Here is a 19,141-nt window from a genome sequence, read left to right as displayed (position 1 = left end):
TTTGTAGCACTGAACTTGAAGCACCTAAAATACTAATAAGACATCGTTCGATGAATCCAAAGATGTAAAAGTACAGCCATTTATGGCAAATCTGATGAGAAAGGTGTAAAAAAAAAAAAAAAAAAAAAAAAAATGTGGATAAAGTTGACGGTTAAAGCTCGACAACTTTCCAACTTTGAACGAAATGCAAAAATTCAAACTCTACTTCGTAAAGGAAAATCGGTATTTATATTTATTGTTAATTAAACTTCGAATTGTTAATTAATATTTATCAATTAAACGACAAGTTAATGTAATGTATTACGATGCAAATATTCCATAAAATATGTTTCTAATTATACTACGACCAATTATAACTGACTGCTAGAACCAGATGGGATGTAATATTCCATCGCATCGCATCGTCAACTTCGTCTAAAATTTTTACAACTCACCCATCACATTTTCCATGAATGATTGCACTTTTATACCTTAGGAATATCTACAGCATGATGCCTCATTGGAATTTTAGATGCCTGAAGGGGATACAAGTTTGGCGCTTTTTCATCATTCTCCGTTTCATGTTCGCGGAATACAACGACGACGAATAACGAGTCACGCTGGCGCCGTTGATGCCAAAGGATGCTCTCGACGTAAGACAGAAAAGCTACGGGATAAGGCTCGATCGGAATCACTACCATTCAACAAGATCGTAGTCGTCGGTGAGCGTTCGATCGCGAGGACTTTGCTATTTCTATTTATCGATTCAGCGTCGAGGAAGAAACGAATAAAGATATCGGACGGCCGGAATTTTCTATTTGCTTTGATCGTAAATTATTTACATCGCGCTCTTTAAGGCGGTATTAGTACCGCGACTGTAATACTCGTGAAAAGTAGAGCACGCCGATTGTGAGACTCCATAGACTTGGTAAGGCTAGGTCTTGTAAAGATTCGATCACGCGCAGATAATACATTAAACGACGGTGAAAATTTCAAGGAATTCGTAAGAAAGTCAATCCACGTTATAAATACCTTACCTCGCAGCTCGCGAGCAACTCGTTATATTTTTTACGCGTTGAAACTAATAATTACTCCCTTCTTATTCCCCAATAATTCCTAATCCTCAATTTCACAACGATGGCTGCGCGATCGAAACGCGCGGCAGTATATCTCGTCGTTGGATCCCCGGTGCGATTGAAATGTGTTTTCATTAAACTGAAAGCCGCCAGTCGGATAGGAACAACGAGTCCTTGGTATGCGTGTGCTGCTGGAACATTAATATTCGGTTTGCATCGCCCGTTTTTATCTTTTCGGGAGAAAATTCTACTCGGCTTCTAATCGCGTTGGACGAAGAAATGATCAAGACGGCCCATCTTCAAGAGCACACGGCGTGACGCAGCGGCCGATGTTAGCAGCGGTGCTGGCTTGGCTACGACGCAAAGTTATCAGTAAAAATCTCGCGTACTTTTATCATCTACCTGTCCTTAGTCTCGGCGAATAACTAAGCCGCGAAAAGAGACATTCTTATTTGGTTCTCTTAGCGGCCGAATAAATACCGAAGGTAAAAGGTGTAATCTCGCAACAGGCGACCAAGATATTGATCCACGATGTTACTACACGGCGACGTGATTCCTCTCTCTTCGAACACGTCATTTCCTTCGTGTCAACGGATTACGTCGGACGCTGTGTTTTTCTCCAGCCAATTCGATTCGTGGGAGAAGGTACAAGCACGTGTGTAAAGGCCCTCGGCTCGTCGAGCATCTGTTCCCTCGATGCTCGCAACTTTACTAATTTATTAGGGACGAAGAGGGAGAAGGGTGGAATAGGACGGCGAAGGGGAAGGGACGAAGATAGAAACGATAGATGAAGAGAGGCGTACAGAGAGAAAGGGGGGGTGGGGGTTGAAAGGGGAGAGAAGGAGGAGGGAGAGAGAGAGAGAGAGAGAGAGAGAGAGAGAGAGAGAGAGAGAGAGAGAGTAGGAGGGAAATGTAGGCAATCGTCGCGTCGATTCGAGATGTATGTAGCTCGGAAACTCTCGAGGCACCGCAATTTTTCTCCGAATAAATAGCTGTCCTCTAACACGGACACGGTATTCCGGGAATGCGGTGTGCGCGCTCGAATCAGCGAAATGTATTTTAATTACGGAGTGATTTGGTGGAGTACGAGCGCAATGCGAGCGCATTCCACGCTTCTGACGTCACCAATGCACACAGCAACATCGATTATTCGATACATCCTCGGAGGAAAATCTTCGCCTGGGGGTGTTTGCTCGTTACAGAAAATCAATGTACCTATCGAAGATCGTAAAACGTGTCTTGTATTTTTCTTCTCCGAATCGGCAGTGAAACGAATATTTCACGAATCGAGGAGAAAAGAGGAACGACGTGACGTGCGACCCTGGCGTTTCTTTTAATCGACGTCCTGCCGAAAGCTGGTCATCTTCGAAGCACGTTCGTACCGAGCGTTCATCGCTTTCAGTGGTAATTAGAACAACGTTAGAAACTTTGGTCGCAGTTGCCGACGCAGTGCCGCGTCTTTCGCTGGCACGAGCTACTCTTCGCCCTCCGCCTTGTGAACAGAAGTAGCGCGTCGGTAATCGGAAATTATAAGTCAAGCGTAAAATAGCATTCACACGTCCCCCCGACTGACTGCTAGCTATTACCGCGACGGTAATTATAAGGCGGGAGCCGAGAGGAACGAGACGGATCGAAAGGCTAAGGGTTTCGTTTGATTGGCACTACCGCCGGCGAAAAACCTTTGACCCGACCTATATATCGCGCGCAACTTTCTTCCCTTTGATTCCCTCCAATATAGCTGGCCAGAGTTTCTTGCCTTTGCGAGACGGACCTCGATCAGCCAACCTTTTCTTCGGCCTTAGCAGAACCGTACGTTGCCCTTTGCGATCGAATCGAATTTCACCTATTTCGCGAGCTGCAGGATCGAACACGATCGAGCCGCAGTAGTCGTTGACCGAAACTGATCAGTAGCGGTCGGACACGTTACTCGGCCAGCGAATACGTTCGTTTCTCGGTCGATCGTCCGACTCTCGCTACACACGTATTCTTTTCCTCTGTTTCTTTTACTCGCGTATCTTTATTACGGAATGCTTAAATTATTTGCTTCGCGTCGATACTTTAGGAAATTACGCGTTAAAACAAGGAGGGAGGAGGCGTTTTCGAGAAAAGCATTTTTCACTTAAAACATTACGTTGAAGCACATGATCGCATTTAAAAATTCAGTGTTAAAGAAGACAAATAAATATGGGCTAGTCGAATTTTTAAAGGTAAATACTTTTGCTTTTACTTTAACTAGAAAATTTGAAATAAATAGTACATATGATGAAGCAAATATGTTTCGGATATACGTATGTACATTGAGGAGGTGGCTATCCAATTAGATGCGGGGCCGCGCCTACAGCTTTCCCACCCCTATCCTAGGTATAATACAAATAAAATTTGGGGCCCTTCTTATATAAACGACGATGAGTTTTCCTTTTTTTCTTTTTTTTCATTTGATTTAGCTCAACAGCCGTACAATCATTGTTAACTTGGTACTTGTTAGATCGCATTTACTCGAAGTGTAAGTCTTCTAAGTGGTTAGTAAGTGGTAAGTCTAATAAGTGGTTAGAAATAAAATTGCATATGCATTTGCATAGGATTGCGATCCTGATAATGGTAACGACGAACACCTTTCTACGACATGTCTCAAGGTCCAGTTCATTGGACTCGGGGCACCCTTTTACGCATAACTACCGATTTATATTCTATAAAAAGATAGCAAGCGTTGCTTCTAATTATTAATTTATCGTTAATTTCTACAGGTATTTTGGTCAAACTTGCATACTTGCGTTGTTGTTACAAATCGAGCAAAGTGACCCGGATAACTTATTAGTATCCACACGAGCGCTGATATATACTACCTGTACAATCTTCCACTAAATGATTTATCGTCCCTATATCCATTTCACATAACCTTCTACAGTATTGACCTGCTGACTGTGTCTTCGTTGGAGTTTCATCGTTGCTTATTGACGAATTTGACGATTGACGATTTATATATATATATATGTATATTTTTTTCTTTTTTTTTATTTCACGCCCTCGCTCGCTTTCGATGTGGTTGACTCGTTACTTACAGAAGAACGGTTAAAGCGTATTATCAATTAGCGGTTGCTGCGAAATTCTGTTGGCCCTGAACTCGCCCCCGAGAACCTTTCCGTTCTGACCGCATCCCGGGGTCGGGTGTTTTTAGCCATACACGAGAGTTGGCCGCGAAGCCCTGCCAATGGCTTTATCGCGCACACCCTAAACTCATACCGCCCTTTAGCTAATTGTAAGCTTGGCTGGCACGTGTCAATAAACAGGAATATGTCGTTAGTAAACTATGGATTTCGGTTTCGGTAAACTTTGTCCGAATCTCGTACAAGTTCGTGTCGAGCAGGTTCGCGCGGTAGAACCGGCGAGTCCGGCTCGGTGACGCACGGTCAACCTTAATTATGTTGCACGAACGAATCACTATCTAGTCGACTGTCTACGGGAAAAGAAATCGTATCGGGTTAGGCAAAAAGTAGCTACACCCAGTTGATATAGATGATTGCCGGTATAACACGGATTATTTTCAACTAGATTGTAGATCGGATCTACATAGGGATTTAATTCACGCACTAAATATTCTAGCAATTGCTTCACTTTCGTTATTTCTTACGTGTCTTTATATTATACGCACATTATACGCATTTTATACGTATTTGTAATTTTAAATTTCTCGTAATGCACAAGAATCCGCATCCTGGTTATTAATCTCAATATGTAGCCGTTCGTATGTATCGGTTAGATTAAAATCTTACCATTTTTTTCGTCACGGTGTTAAAGGCAGAAGAACAATCTCTTAGGAAAAAATGAAAATAGTTTACTCGCTTTTACCTTTCGTTCGCTGATGCTAGAGCCGCCGCTGCTGCTGATAAATAAATAAACGAAAGGACGCGCTCCTCGTTGCGACAAAGGGAGTAGCGATTGTAGCAGATCGGAGGTGTCAATATTTGTCGAAACGCGACAAGTGTTTCTCGTTCGACACCGAAAATTCGATGTACCAATATACAGTATAGAGAGGTGCGGTACATACGATGAACGTAGAACGCGGACTTGGACGCTGAGCAGTTTTAATAATTTACGAGGGAAACTGCCGACGATCTGATAATCCGCCGTCAGTCATTTTCAGAAAACTTAGCCTCCAAGGTGTCCCCTCTATCTACGCTGTCGAGAAAGCCGCCTCGGCTTAGAAGGTTGGTTATCTCGGTGAATCGCGCACGTAGACCAGTTTCAAGTAAATTGATTGCAGCCTAAGATTTTACCCAGCGAAACGAGCCTATTATCGTCCACGAGAAAGTGGCTGGATAAGGCTCAACGGCTTCTACTACCCTTTCCGCTTCCGCCAAGTCCGCGCTTACGAATCGAGGCTATACGGAATACGCTCGAAGCCTATAAATATTTATTACGTATTACCGCGTTCACGATACCAGCTAATTCGGGTACGAATAAACGCGGTGCCCTCTGGCGATTCCGCGTGCCACCGCAGGCTTAACAAACGCCGATTCCTACTCGACTGTTGCGCGAACCTCTGAAACAACCCATCCATTTTCTGCATTTCCTTAAAAATATAATTTCAAAAGTGTATTCTTTATACCAATGATTATTATTGGTACGTAAAACACGTTTCTCTCAGATCTATGTCTTTCAACAGATCCATGATATCCTCGAGTCTGTTTCGTCGATTAGCTTCAAATTTTATATACACCTTGGCTCGAACCAAAATCAACTGGGTCTTCCTTTCTTCTAATTTTATAAGCTGCCGGAATTTTACACGAAACACGAAAAAGATCGATAATCAAAGTTCGTAGCTTTCGTCATTTTCTTAATTGTTCACCTTCTCTTTCGTTCCATACTCCTTGTTATAGCCAGTTTCGCTGCAATTAAGAAGCTCTTTTCGTTTTCTTATCGGACCATTAAGCACAATACATTATATATATTTTGTTCAGTCTAGAAGCGATTTTCAAATGTTGTATCCGTGTCTGACGAGCAGGAGGCTCTGACAGCGAGCCACGAAGAGAGAGAGGGGGAGAGAGAGAGAGAGAGAGAGAGAGAGAGAGAGAGAGAGAGAGAGAGAGAGTACAAAGAGAAGAGCGCAAAAGAAAAATTATAATATCAGCGATTTCCGAAATATTCTAGAGTGCTGCAGCACGGTGGCGCGTATCGAGTAGTCGCCTCTGATGCTGACAATGAGGTTTTAACTTCAAGGAGAAAGAGAAGAGGGAGGAGAAGAGAATTGGAACAGCGCAACGTAGGTATGCGACGAAGCGTCAAGTTGGGTGAAACGGGCAACGAGTTTGGCGCAGCTGGCTAATAATGCAGTTTATTTTAGCGCGACATATCCCGGTGAGCTATCGATACGCGGAGATCGCGCGGCCATCGTTCTCACTGTTTATTCGGGCGAAAAAAGTTAATCGCCAAAAGTTGCCGCCGGTGGACTTTGCATCGGTGCAGCGCGGGAGAACAAATAAAGGAAATGGCGCGGAACAAATGACAAAGTAGCGTGAAGATTCGGACGAAAGTTCCGTCTTTGCTGACAAGAAACGCGGAAACGGAAGAAGAGGAGGAACTTGCTATGCTACGTACGAAATTACGCGCCTTCCAAGCGACTCGAGCTCGACGCGAAACGGACGAACGGGCACGATTTATTCCCTGGCACGTGTCGTTTTCTCGCGCGAAAATTGCCTGGATCGTGTTTTCCATGTGAAACGCTTACGTGCCGCGAGTTCCCCTCTAATATCCAGCAAACGTTGCCTCTGTGTATTACATTTGCCTTGCCACTCGATGTCGATAATTCGATAAGGCGTTTATCAATGATGCGCCAACCGATAGTCGACACTCGAATGTCGTCGCGTCGTCGACGTAACAACTTGAACTTGAAAAACCGATATTGTGTCGGTATAATAGCTAATACGAAACTATACCGAAACCGATATGCAGTAACGGTCAAAAGCATTCGTACAGTTTAAATATAGAATTGATTCTCTTCTTATGGAGAAAAAAAATTTACATTTTTATGGGGATAGTGAAAAAAATGAAACTTGGATGGAAAATCGTTCTACATGCTAGATACTATACGTATTTACGTAGTATTATGTATCAAGTATTATACGAGTAACGAGTACTATAGTAAAATAAGCCATTCGGATGTTTTATACATATTTGCATATTACCTGCAATCCGTTTACACCATCAAATTTTCCATAAACGTGAATTTTAATCGGTTAAAAATGATTAATGAGGAATAAAATATATAAAGTTTAGAATATGATAGTATAACATGGTCTCCGTATCGTATGTCTCACGGCCGTGTAACACGCAGAGCGTCCGATAGGAATTTTTAAAACGTCGAGCACAGCGAACACCAGATGTCCTTTAATTCTCACAATCGCGGTAATACCTTTTGGTAGTTTAGATCTGATATAATTTTCGTTAGTAAAGTAGCTAAAGGTATTGTTCACTGTCCTGATATCGTGCAATTGCTCTTTCTCGATGTACCAGCAACAAGTTTAAGAAGTCATCTATCGTTTCATACGCAACACGTGCAACACTGCGCATAGTATGGCTACTAATAGCAATAAATGCATAAGTCGTATGGTTAAGACAATCTGCTGACCGTTTTTTACGACGATGTTATACTGTGATTCTTCTTCGTGCTTTTATACCGTGTCCCTGTCTCTTTGCTTCATGGATGTCTATTCTCGTTCTTTTTCTTTTTCTTTTTCTTTTTCTTTTTCTTTTCCTATCGTACATATCCATCTTGCGCTCTATTTTATTTCTTTTCCCTTTTCTCCGTTCCCTACGTTGATTCGTTATACTTGGTAAATAAACAACTAAATAGACGAATAAACAATACAAAATGTAAGATATTATATAAATAAAATGAAAAATATCAAATAAAGTAAAACTTGTTAGAGTCTTCCGTTGAATATAACCAATAAGTGCCCTTGTAACCAATAAATGATCCCCCTGATGTGTATACAGTGAACAAATGTGTTTGTTACCGACACTTGTGTACCTACCTAGGCTCGTTTGGAGTCGAAATCTACGCTCATCTTACGCTTTATATTTGCGAGACAGGGGCCAGATCGAGGAAGAAATCGAAGAGAGAAAATCGATAGGAGAGACAAAGTGGGACGAATAAAGCGTTACTTGTTTCGACTGCAAGTTACCACGTTATCCATGGTGTCCGCCGGCTTGCAGGTAGCACGTCGAACGATCGGTAGAAGAAATTTTTAAGCATCCGCACTGCGTCAGAATCAGAAGATCGTTGACCGCGAAGATGCAACTAGGCTACTCGCGGTTTCCAAGCTCACTGCACGCATCGACGCTCCATCTCGTAATTTATAATAACGGACACGTTATCTAACGCGGAACGTTGCGAATATACCGAGCGCTTCTTCCCTGATTTACACTTTATTAGTCAACGAGCGAACGAGCGTTTCCCTTTGCAAATACGTGTTCCTGCGGTGGAACGGTGGCCGGGTATCCGAGGCCGTAACAGAAAATCTTTCGACTTGTACTCGAACGACACCGTTGCGCGATCCGCGACATTCCGATCCGAACGTTGTGGAAGTTTAATGAATGGCAATTTAACGGACAAGCAACTATCGATTATGACTGTAGGTTATGGATGGGTTATCTTGTTGATACTTGACGATATATCGATAATATCGTTAAGGTATATCGTAATATGGTTCAGGTGAATAAAGCGACGCAGGTAGAATGCAACGTATTAATTGCAACAGGATCGTTTGAAATTCGTTTATAGGTATCTCCCGTGTAACACGGTAATACGGTAGGTTCGGAGCAAATGTGAAGAGAATCAGCTTGGCTTTATGATTATTGACGATACCTGTGCCAGGCGACCAAGCAAAAACAATGCTACTTTATTTAATATTAAAAATGGAAAATAATTCAATTTTCCTTATTTTATCTCGTATCGGTATTTTAAAGAGTGAAATATTAATTCGTCTCGATTACAAAATCGTAATGTTCATTTGATATTGTTAATATAAAGTTAAGTTAATATAAGTTAATATAAGATAAGGTTACGCGACGCGTAAGCAAAGAACAGTTATGCTTTTGCCGTTAGTCGGAAACGATCACGAAAAATCACGAATCACCGTAAATGTGAATTGCTAACGAACGTGATCGAATCACTCGTGATTCACGAATACCAGTTCGTGTCATCTCTAGCTGCAACGCGTCAACTGTAATAAAATCATTCGTAATCTATTCATTTATATTTCAACTTATCGCAGAAAATATAATATGCAGTATCTTGGCTGTAATTTTGTTCTTCTGTTCGAGAGAATTTTGTTTGTTCGTTCGTTTGTATGTACATATATCGTAAATTATATATCATAAATATCTACCTTCTATACATGGTATAAAATACAGTTCCTGATCCATACGTATTCTATATGTATATACGTCTCTATGTTCGAGCTATTCACGACGATCGCTGACTTTAATGCGATTTTCGTCATTTGAAAGCATTTCTCGAGTAAGTTTTAGCTATGTGAAACGTTAACTTACGGCAAAACGAAGCAAGAGTTGAAAATGTGAACCGGAAACAGTTTACCGATACATATTCGCAATGCCAATAGCGAGCTTCTTCGTTGCGATCGTGTTTTGTTTAGAATCACGATATAACGTGATCTGCTCTCCGAGCAACGTCTTCGCCTGTTCAGCGTACGGCGTGTCACATAGCTACGCATTCGCGAGTTCACCGTGTGACAATCGGTGTTGTTTGCTTCACGGATTACAGAACCAATAAGAATTTGCAACAATATTATTAACAAAGGCTATATATGTATGACGTGTATAAGGTGCCGGGCGAAAGCCGGGTATACCATCTAGTGTATAGATATAATATATAAGATGCATTTTTCTCAAAACGATATACATCGTTAAAAGATATTAAAATTTTCAATTCGTATTTTATTGATGCGAAATTGTAATCAGTATTGGATTTCATCGTTTGCTACTTTTTTCTCATCAAAATTTGCCAATGCACTCTCATTTATATGTATTTATATGTATGTGGCGTACCTATTGTTAAAATATTGTTATCGTTGTTCTGCTGCATACTCTGATATCGTATCTATGCGTTAAATTGTCTTTTACCGTTTTAACGGATGGAAGGAAATCTTTTGGAACGATAGAACAAGTGTGATGTTATTATTCGTGTGACTGTACGAGCTTCGAGCACAATGCGTTGATACGAATTTTATACTTGTTTGTTTCGGTTGGCCGTTCGCAAGTTGAGAGCATAACCAGGAGAGTGTAAAACATAATGTACAAATTTTTCGCCAGCCTACAGCACGCGTTTACCATAGCCTAACCTAACTTAACCTGATCCGATCCATTTTCAGTACGCAATGTAAGAACGCAATGTAAGAAGTACAAACTTTGTTTTGTCGCGACACGTGATCCGTGATCGTCTCGGGGCTCCGGCAAACCGCGACATATCGAAAAATTAGCGAAAGCGATGTTGAATCCCGTTTTCTATGATGTTGCTCGGAGAACATCTCGATATTGTCGATATTTATCGATCATTTTATCGATAGTCGTGCCTCTAGTCAAACAAGGAGAGCAGAGAAACCACGGTGTTTTCCTCCGTGCAACGCGTAGCCGAGCCCGGGTCGTTTTCGCCTGAAGAGAACAGCGACGGGGCTAAGAGTTCTCAAAGTTAATTTTCTACTTATCTATCAGTTGATAGATGGCCGAATCGAGGGGAACAACTCGTAGGCTTCGCATTCGTGCCGAAAATAGAGCCGACGGTTTGCGATACGTTCCTTCAATTATCCCTCTATTCAACTTGTCTGCCTGTTCAGAGAGATGCTCCTTAACTTTTGAATCTTTTCTCCGAGGCTCTCTCTCTCTCTCTCTCTCTCTCTCTCTCGTTACCCGCAAACGCCTCTCCTCTGTAAATAACATTCTGTCGTCGCCAGTGCTCGCATTACGAATAACTTGTACGCTGTACACACAGCTCGTTATACATATGATGTGTAATATAATGTCGCGTAAATATATCCATCGATGCGAGGCGGCGCACGTCGCCCGTTTTTCTCAGCCCTAATTCACTGGACCTGTTTCACCGTTTGCCACGATATATCTGATCGTTATTTGCCACAGTGTCTATTAATCACCGGGCGTCCGCGACAATGGAGCATGCCAATTCTCGCGTGCTCGCACGAAAATCACCCATCTCTATAATTTTTTTTCATTTCTTCTTGGTAGCCGTATCTTACGTGCCTATTACGCTCTCTACTCTCTGCTTATAGATCGAGATTACCACGAAGAAACTGCGCACCTCGATCAGTCGTTCAGTCCCTATTCTGTACACTGTACACTGGTTCGCGACACTATTCCAACACCCTGGTCCAACATTTTTATGGACTATGGATGGGATGGGTTGATGGATTTTAAGCTATAAATGCTGCGAATTATCGACAAAACTATCTGTTGTAGATATAAGAGAAATGTTAGGCAGGAATTTTCTTAAATGGAATCGTATAATTTTTCATTCTCTAGTATATAAAAAGTTATTAATATACTCACATGGAAGAAACATCGTTCTAGCAGATATTTTAACTGTTGTTTAAAAAAAGAAAAGAAAACGTAGTAAAGCCTGTAGTATGAAAGTTTTTCCTTGTATTTTATACGACGATTTGCAAGATAAACGATAAAATATGTATTTATATGTTATATCTTGTGTCTGCTACACTAATGGCCTTTCGACATGAATAGGTTAAGAATTTTTTATAGCGAATGTCAGGACGGATCGATTGGCGCATTGAAAATTATTAGATGCACGAGGCATAGATAATATGATATGCATGATTCAACGAAACTGAAAGTTTACTCAAAGAATACCGCAAATTGTTTCACCAAAGCGTTTATTCTTGCTCTGTAATCATCATCGACATCAAGCCTTTGATTTATTAGGCATGCGATGAATTCCATGGTGGACAAATTTTGCGTCTTTAGAGGAAAAGAATTATTTTCTCGATCTATCTAACAAGTCGAACAACGATCTATCTAAATTTCAAGTGAAACGACAAATAACGTTAAACGTACAATTAGCGCTAATGGTGATTTCGCTGTATTTATTGCTGTATATTGTGGTTTATTAATGTAGCGAACAATTGACCGTTTAAACACTTTAATCGCCTTTACAAACTGTATGCTTCCGATAAATATATCGTAACTTTTATACGCAACTTCTTTCGCATCCGTTTCAAATTTGACCAGTATTATCTCGTTAACCGCGTCTCGTTATAGTGCCAACGAGACTACAGACAATTTTCTATAACGTATACGTATGAGAGATGGATACCCTTTTTCGTACAAATTATACGTAGGAACGAATCGAAGGATGCTGAAAACGGAGCTGGAGATTCGATTGTCCGAGTCAGCGATTCGCAAGAGGTTGGTCAGCGAAATCGATGCACAACTTTTCGATAGAATACATCTTTACCCTGGATGTTCGGTAATAATTAGGCCAAGTAAACACTGACGGACAGTTGTTCGTAGACAACGTAGGCAACGTAGACACGTGTCGCAGCCAATCCAGAAAAACCATGTGCACACTGACAGGTTCATCGCACCAGGCTTAGAAATTCGTTGTTCGCGCAATGACGCGGCACGATATGCCTGGCATGATATTAGACGATGTCGATAGGCGAGCCGCGTGCACTTGTTGTTTGGCTACGGTTCGTTGCTTTCGTGCCGTCACGAAAAGGAAAACTCGGCTGCAGTTCGTAGGCGGATCGCATTCGGGACGCGTGAAAGAGTTATTGGCGCGTACCTGCGCGTATTTAGATCGTCGCGACTGGTTTTATTCTTCGAACACGATACGAGATTACGATGCGAGATTGGCATCGTCGGCTAATTATATCCGAGGTACGAGTCTATGGGTCTATACGCGTGTTGCCAAATCACGACAGCACGGACGCGCAAAGTTGCGGCAAACGCGTAAACGAATAACAAATAGCTCGGTGAAATATACGGGTAAAGTGCATAAAAATTCCTCGTCGTCGTAAAATCCTTTCTCGAGAACGCAAGAGAGCGGGCTTTCCAGCGACAAGGAGAGACTCGATAGGGGAATCGAACGGAAGAATACGCGGTATACGAGCTTTCGATGAAATTTGTTTGCACGGTCGAAGGATATCGAGCCAATGACCATACGCGCTTTCCGTGAAAGTGTACAGTGTACAGGCGAAACCTGGTTTCGCTGGTTTCCACCTGTGTTTCACGACAAATCTGTTTTCCTTTCGTGGACGTACCGCACCGTGTCCTTGTTGCATCGCGAATCGAGAGAGCGTCCGGGGCTTTTCAAAATTCGAAGAGTTTCATATCGCTTAATTGGCCGGCGTGTTTCGACAATGTATTTTCAGCATCGATCGCTTCGTGTTATTTACGTTGGCTCACCTACCGACGAATCGCAGTCGCGAAATAAACGTTGCGCCACGCGACAACATTGGTCCTTGTAAATAACGTGTATCGCAAAGTCGCAGCAGATGCCAGCTGCTCGTCACAACGTGTAAATTTAGGGACGTGAGATTGCGCTTGCTCGGTGTCCGTACTATGTGCGAAACCAGCAGGTAAGATGCTAGGAAATTTCGTTAGCGAGGCGAGCTGAATAGGCACACTCGATCTTGTATGCCGGTCGTGTGTGTGTGTGCACGCGCGCGCATGTACATGTAAACGATAAAAGGCACGAATAAGCCGCGCTCTACCCTTGGAAGAGCCCTAGCAAAGACCGCGTTCTCGCCGCGATCTCGACTCGTCCTCAGACTTTTGTCCAAACAAAAGTGCTCGGTTTTCTTCCAGTTTTTTTCACTCTTTCGAAATCGATACACACGCGGCAGAGGTGCTCGAGAGAAGAAAGGAGAGGTGAGATAGGCGAGCTGGTGTAGCGAGAATGGTCCAGGAGGCCGCTGATCGTTAGGAGGCGATCGGTCGACGATCGCGCGACGCGATATATGATGTGCGATGTATGAATACAGGCTGAGAGGGAGAAGGGCAGGAGGAGGGGGAGGGGGAGAGAGAGAGAGAGCGGAGAGCGAGAGTGAGTGAGTGAGTGTGTGTGTGTGTGTGTGTGTGTGAGAGAGAGAGATCGAGTAGGAAAATTTGTGGGTGGTAGAGCGGTGGTATCGCGGGGCAACGTCCGGGCGACGAGGTCCGGCAGGGATGCAGGTGAGGCGGCCAGTGTTCCATCTTTCGGACGGCGGTGGTTCGTGATCGTAACGGTGGAAAATGGTGGTTCGCTCGGCTGGGGATTTCGCATCTCCGTATCTGTGCTTGATCCATGGCGAAGAAGGAGCCGCCGCGGTGGTCGCTACCGCCGTCACCACCGCCGCCGCCGCCGCCGCCGCCGCCACCGCCACCGTCACCGTCACCGCTACCGGCACAGCACCGGCATCGGCACCGGCACCGACTCCTCCGCCGCCGCCACCACCACCGCCACCGCCACCACCATCGCCGCCACCACCACCACCACCATCGCCGCCACCACCGCCACCGCCGCCGCCACTACCATCACCACCACCACCACCACCACCACCACCACCACCATCACCACCACCACCACCACCACCACCACCACCACTACTAGGACCGGTAGCACCACCACCGGCGAAGCAGCAACACCGGCGAAGCAGCATCACCGGCGAAGCAGCACCACCGGCGCTGCCGCCACCGCGTTATTGATTTGACAGGAATGACGGGAAATGGCGCAGGAATCGATAAGAGGTGGTCCCAAGCTGATGGTGGCTCTGCGCGGGTGTACGGCGCGGGTGAACGAAGCGGGTGTAGAAAGCAGGGGTGGGAGACGGGGCGAGAGCTTGTAGAGGGGTTACATGGAAAGCTCCTCCGGGGTGGGGTGCTGGGTGGGGAGACGAGGGACGCGAGGGGTTGGAGGAGGCAGCAGAGAATATTTTCATACTCCAGACTCCCGGCGTAGGTAGAAGATGGCAGCCGAGGCGTGATTCGAGACCGGGACCTTCACTCTCTCTGGGCGCGCGCGAGTAGGGGGTATCCTTCGACGTACGGACCAGATCGCGGAAGTAGTGCGCTAGCGTGGTGCATTATCGCGTGTCGTCCAGTGTACCAGGAGATTCGCGATGTTCTAGGAGGACCCGTCGTTCTATACCGTCGGTGCCGGTTTGTCCTCCTATCGCCGCAAGCCTTCTCTACTTTTCCTCTCCTCTCTACAAATTCTCTCTTTCGTTCTGCGTCTGCCTCTCGCTCTCTCACTCACTCACTCTCTCTCTCTCTCTCTCGCTCTCTCTCTCTCTCTCTCTCTCTCTCGCTCTCATCTCACATTCTTTGGTTCTCTTTCCATCTTTCTCTGTCCTTATCCGCTTTATTCCTCCTTTCTCGTTGTTCTCTACCTTGGCCGATTTCTCTCCGTTTCCCGCATCTGCTTCTCGTTCTTTCCAGTTAGATCCCGGTATCGGTTGTTCCCTCCGGAATCTTTCGCTCAGTTTTTCGCTTGTTTGCTCTTTCGTTCCTTTATCCGCTCTCCCTCCTTTCTATTCTCTTTTTGGTTGTGCGCCCCTATATACACCACTCACAGCCCTCGGTTCTCGCTTTTCGCTCGCTTCTACGCTCCTACCCGAACCGCGTAACCCAGTCAGTCAGTCGTGTACTCATGATCCAACTGGCGACCAGGTAGTATCGCTGATTATGCGCGACATGAGCACCACCGCCATCGTAGTGTTTTACGAGCGTCATGTAAAATGGAATTAAACAATGTTGTTAAGACGTAAACATGTTTTGGCTACACTGTGGACTCTTTGTTCTCGTGATTGCCGTACCTGGATTTATTAGCAGCGCCGACAGCACGTCCAAGCGAGGTAACGCCTGCCTGCCTGCCTATTTGTCCGCAGATCTGCCTGCTCGCTTGTTTGCTTGTGCCTGCCTGCCTGCCTGCCTGCCTGCCTGCCTGCCTGCCTGCCTATCCTATCTGTTTGTCTGCCCATTTCCCCCCTACTATCGCTCGCCTGTGCTGCCTATTTGCAGTCTACCATCAGTGTCTATCCATTTCCATCTTTGCTCACTGCTACTAATTGTTTCTCGTGGTTCTCGCGATCGAACAAAGTGACCGAGCCGCTACACTCCCACCGTTCCGAGGGGAAATTCCCCATTCAAGGGGAATTTCCTTCGGGTAAAGCGAGAGTAGCCAGCATGGCAATGCTCGATCAGCGATTTCTCCGTGTCCTAGGAATTCCAAGTCTCTCACCTCCGGGCCACTCTTCCTTCCTTCCTTCCTTCCTTCCTTCCTTCCTTCCTTCCTTTCTTCCTTCCTTCCTTGTTTCCTCTCTACCTGATGTATGCTTGTTGGCACGCGATCCTGTAATTTTATACGTGGTCGTTGGTCGTTACGTGCCAGTTTTAGCTGCCTCCTTCGCGCACGTCTTTTCGTCTCTCTGTCTGATCTTTCCTCTGCTCGTTCTCGTAAATTCTGCTCGGACGCGGTCGTTAATCGTTGGCCAAGCTGGCATGGCGTGTGTTCCGGTTACACACGATTGCCTGTTGCAGGCCGTCGAGAATATTCGGTGATTGTTATCCGGCCTCCCGGATCCTTTCTCATCCTCTTCCGTCTACCGACACTCAAAGATAAAGGCAGAGCTATATACAGCGTGCGTTGAGCCTCCAGTGAACCATTTCCCTCCAACGCGTGTTGCATGACACGACGATATCGTTTCGCGAGTGTCGGGTTGGCTGTTCTCCTCGGGCCAACTCTTTACATTTTCACGGCAAATTTCGCGTCTCTACTTTTTACTCCTTCTCGTCTTTTTTCCTTTTCGTTTTTTCCTTTCTTTCTTTTTTCCTTCCTTTCTTTCTTTCTTTCTTTCTTTCTTTCTTTCTTTCTTTCTTTCTTTCGCCGAAGAACTCGACGACTCGAGCGAGTCTCGTTCGAAACGAAACGAAATAAGAAAATGGAGGTAGAGAAAGGAGAGAAATTTCGTTGGGCGATCGAAGGAGCGATTTCGCGATAAAATAGAGAGCGTATCTTGAATAGACAGGGCGTAATACGTAACCATTGTCGCGCATTTCCGCCGCGTTGAATCCAGAAACAGCATTATTCATAATATCGCGTTACGTTACTACTGTTACGCACTTTGCATGTCGCGATTCGCCACTGTGCGTAAAACCACACGCTTATGTTGTACGTTTTGCACGCAGACGTTAATCTTGATAAGTCGCTGCGTAATCTCGTATCGATTTCGCCTGATGGTGCATGGACGTGTTCACGCGAGACCGCGACGAGTGTAAATACTTAGACGCGAGCGGCGCACGCTGTCCCCACGTTAGATAAATAATGCGTCTCTCGAAGGAACGTGGAAATTAGCTAAATTGAATTTTCTTTCTCGACAAGTAGCAGAGTACAAGTATGTACGAAGGAAGTGGAGCGACGGTGTTCCAGTTGCTTTATTATTTTATTTCTAAAAGAGATATCGTTCGCAACCGGTGATTAAGACTTTCTTTTATCCTTCTCAGCCTGAAAACTCGAAATAGTATCCGCTGTCGCGGCCGCGCATGGCCGCGAGCGTGATTAATTTTTGCTCGGAGAGGCAGGCGACGTTCTGTCGCGCTATTATGTATAATGAAGTTTGCGTCACCGGCTGGCTAAGCGTCATAAACATGTCACGATATGACGATCCACATATTTGCGTATACAGACTGAATCAAGATTCGATCGATTAATCGACGTGATTAATTACCTATCTGTGTATCGCGTTATCGTTCGAACGTCACCGGATGGATTTCGGGATGGACCGTCGCTGTCGCTGCTCCGTGCGTTGTCGTGGAACCGCGCGCGCGTTACCACGAGCTGACTCGAGGGAAAAGGGGCAGCAGCTGGAAAAACGAGACTATGGCGATGACGAATGGCGATCCGTTGGAGAAATATAGGAACGTATGACGACGATGCTCGTGTTCCCCCCAATCGAGAAAGAAGCATAGCGACAAAGCGTCAAAGCGTAACACTTTGAGCGCATAAAATTCCAATACGGTATACAAGTGTAGCAAATTTATAGCGAATGCCATAGGAAAGTTGTAACAAACGTGGATATGGCCGACCTATCCCGAAATACGTTAAACACGTTCCATCTTGTTTTAGATGTAAGTCGTATATATCGTTTCGAAATTACGATCATTCGCCTACAATGTATTCAACTCGTCACATGTCACATTTGCCGTAAGTTACTTTACTTTTACGATACCTCGGGACTCGTAGTACGACGCTTCCTTAGAATTTGAAATGTCCGAAGGGGTAGAAATTTGCCATTTTCCCGCCATCCAGGTCATTCTCCGCGATTTTATACAAACTTTATACAAAGCTCATAATATGCAGGTATTTCCAGTAATCTGTTCGGAATTGAACAAATCGTTCGCTGATCCGCGACTTCCTTCGAAATCCCATTTGTTTGGCCGACTTTGAAGAGCGTTTCGTTCCGCCGTTAATTACCGGAACTGTAACTTTTCAAGCTGATCTTCTTAAGAAAATCTGATTGGAATCGACGAGAGTAGCGCACGACTCGACTTCTTCGCTCGAAACAGCTGACCATGAAATACTCGATTACGCGTCGGCGTTCTTTGGAAGCAACCAGCGTAAAAATTGCAATTAATTTCTCGTGGGTGAACTGGTCGCATCGGATGGTCCGATGGATGGGTCCGGATGGGCCGATCAAACGATCGCCGACAGCGTGTAAATTCGTCCGTGCTACCCCGCAACATTGTTCCTCGCTTTCCCGATCGAGTTTCACCGTTCGAGTGCCGGTTAAAAGAACCCTGCCAGCCACTCCCGTTTCCCTAGCGCGCCATATTCGTCATAGGTTTAAGCGCAGCGAGCAATGACGTCATCGAAGAACGAGATGGGTCACGAGTGCACTGACACGCATACCTACGTGCCGCGAGACCCGATTTAAACGTATCAACGAAAACGCGAATTAAAATCGATCGACGGGCCAGTTCTCCTGGATAAAAGCGATTCGCTACAGACCACTTCTCTCCCTTTCTTTCTCTCTCTCTCTCTTTCTCTCTCGCTCTCCCCCCCC

The 19,141-nt window shown here is 44.8% G+C and overlaps 2 protein-coding genes across 19 annotated transcripts in view; one reads left to right on the top strand and one right to left on the bottom strand.

Moving 5' to 3' along the window:
• Positions 1-19,141, bottom strand: part of Dila (centrosomal protein dilatory) — a 108,209-nt gene that overhangs the window by 18,083 nt on the left and 70,985 nt on the right.
• Positions 15,037-19,141, top strand: part of Mmd (disintegrin and metalloproteinase domain-containing protein mind-meld) — a 74,172-nt gene continuing 70,067 nt past the window's right edge. For 16 of the 18 annotated variants that reach the window (XM_072018552.1, XM_072018550.1, XM_072018541.1 and 13 more), the window contains exon 1: positions 15,037-15,934. In XM_072018552.1, the coding sequence (XP_071874653.1) occupies positions 15,850-15,934 (85 nt within the window). In that variant the 5' untranslated portion in view covers positions 15,037-15,849. The remainder of the gene's footprint in view (positions 15,935-19,141) is intronic. The other 2 variants (XM_072018538.1, XM_072018539.1) reach the window with 2 other exon arrangements.

Source organism: Bombus fervidus, chromosome 15, assembly GCF_041682495.2.
Source record: "Bombus fervidus isolate BK054 chromosome 15, iyBomFerv1, whole genome shotgun sequence".
Classification (NCBI taxonomy): Eukaryota; Metazoa; Arthropoda; class Insecta; order Hymenoptera; family Apidae; genus Bombus; species Bombus fervidus.
Note: the sequence above shows the minus strand (reverse complement) of the source record. Positions and strands in the feature narration are given on the sequence as shown.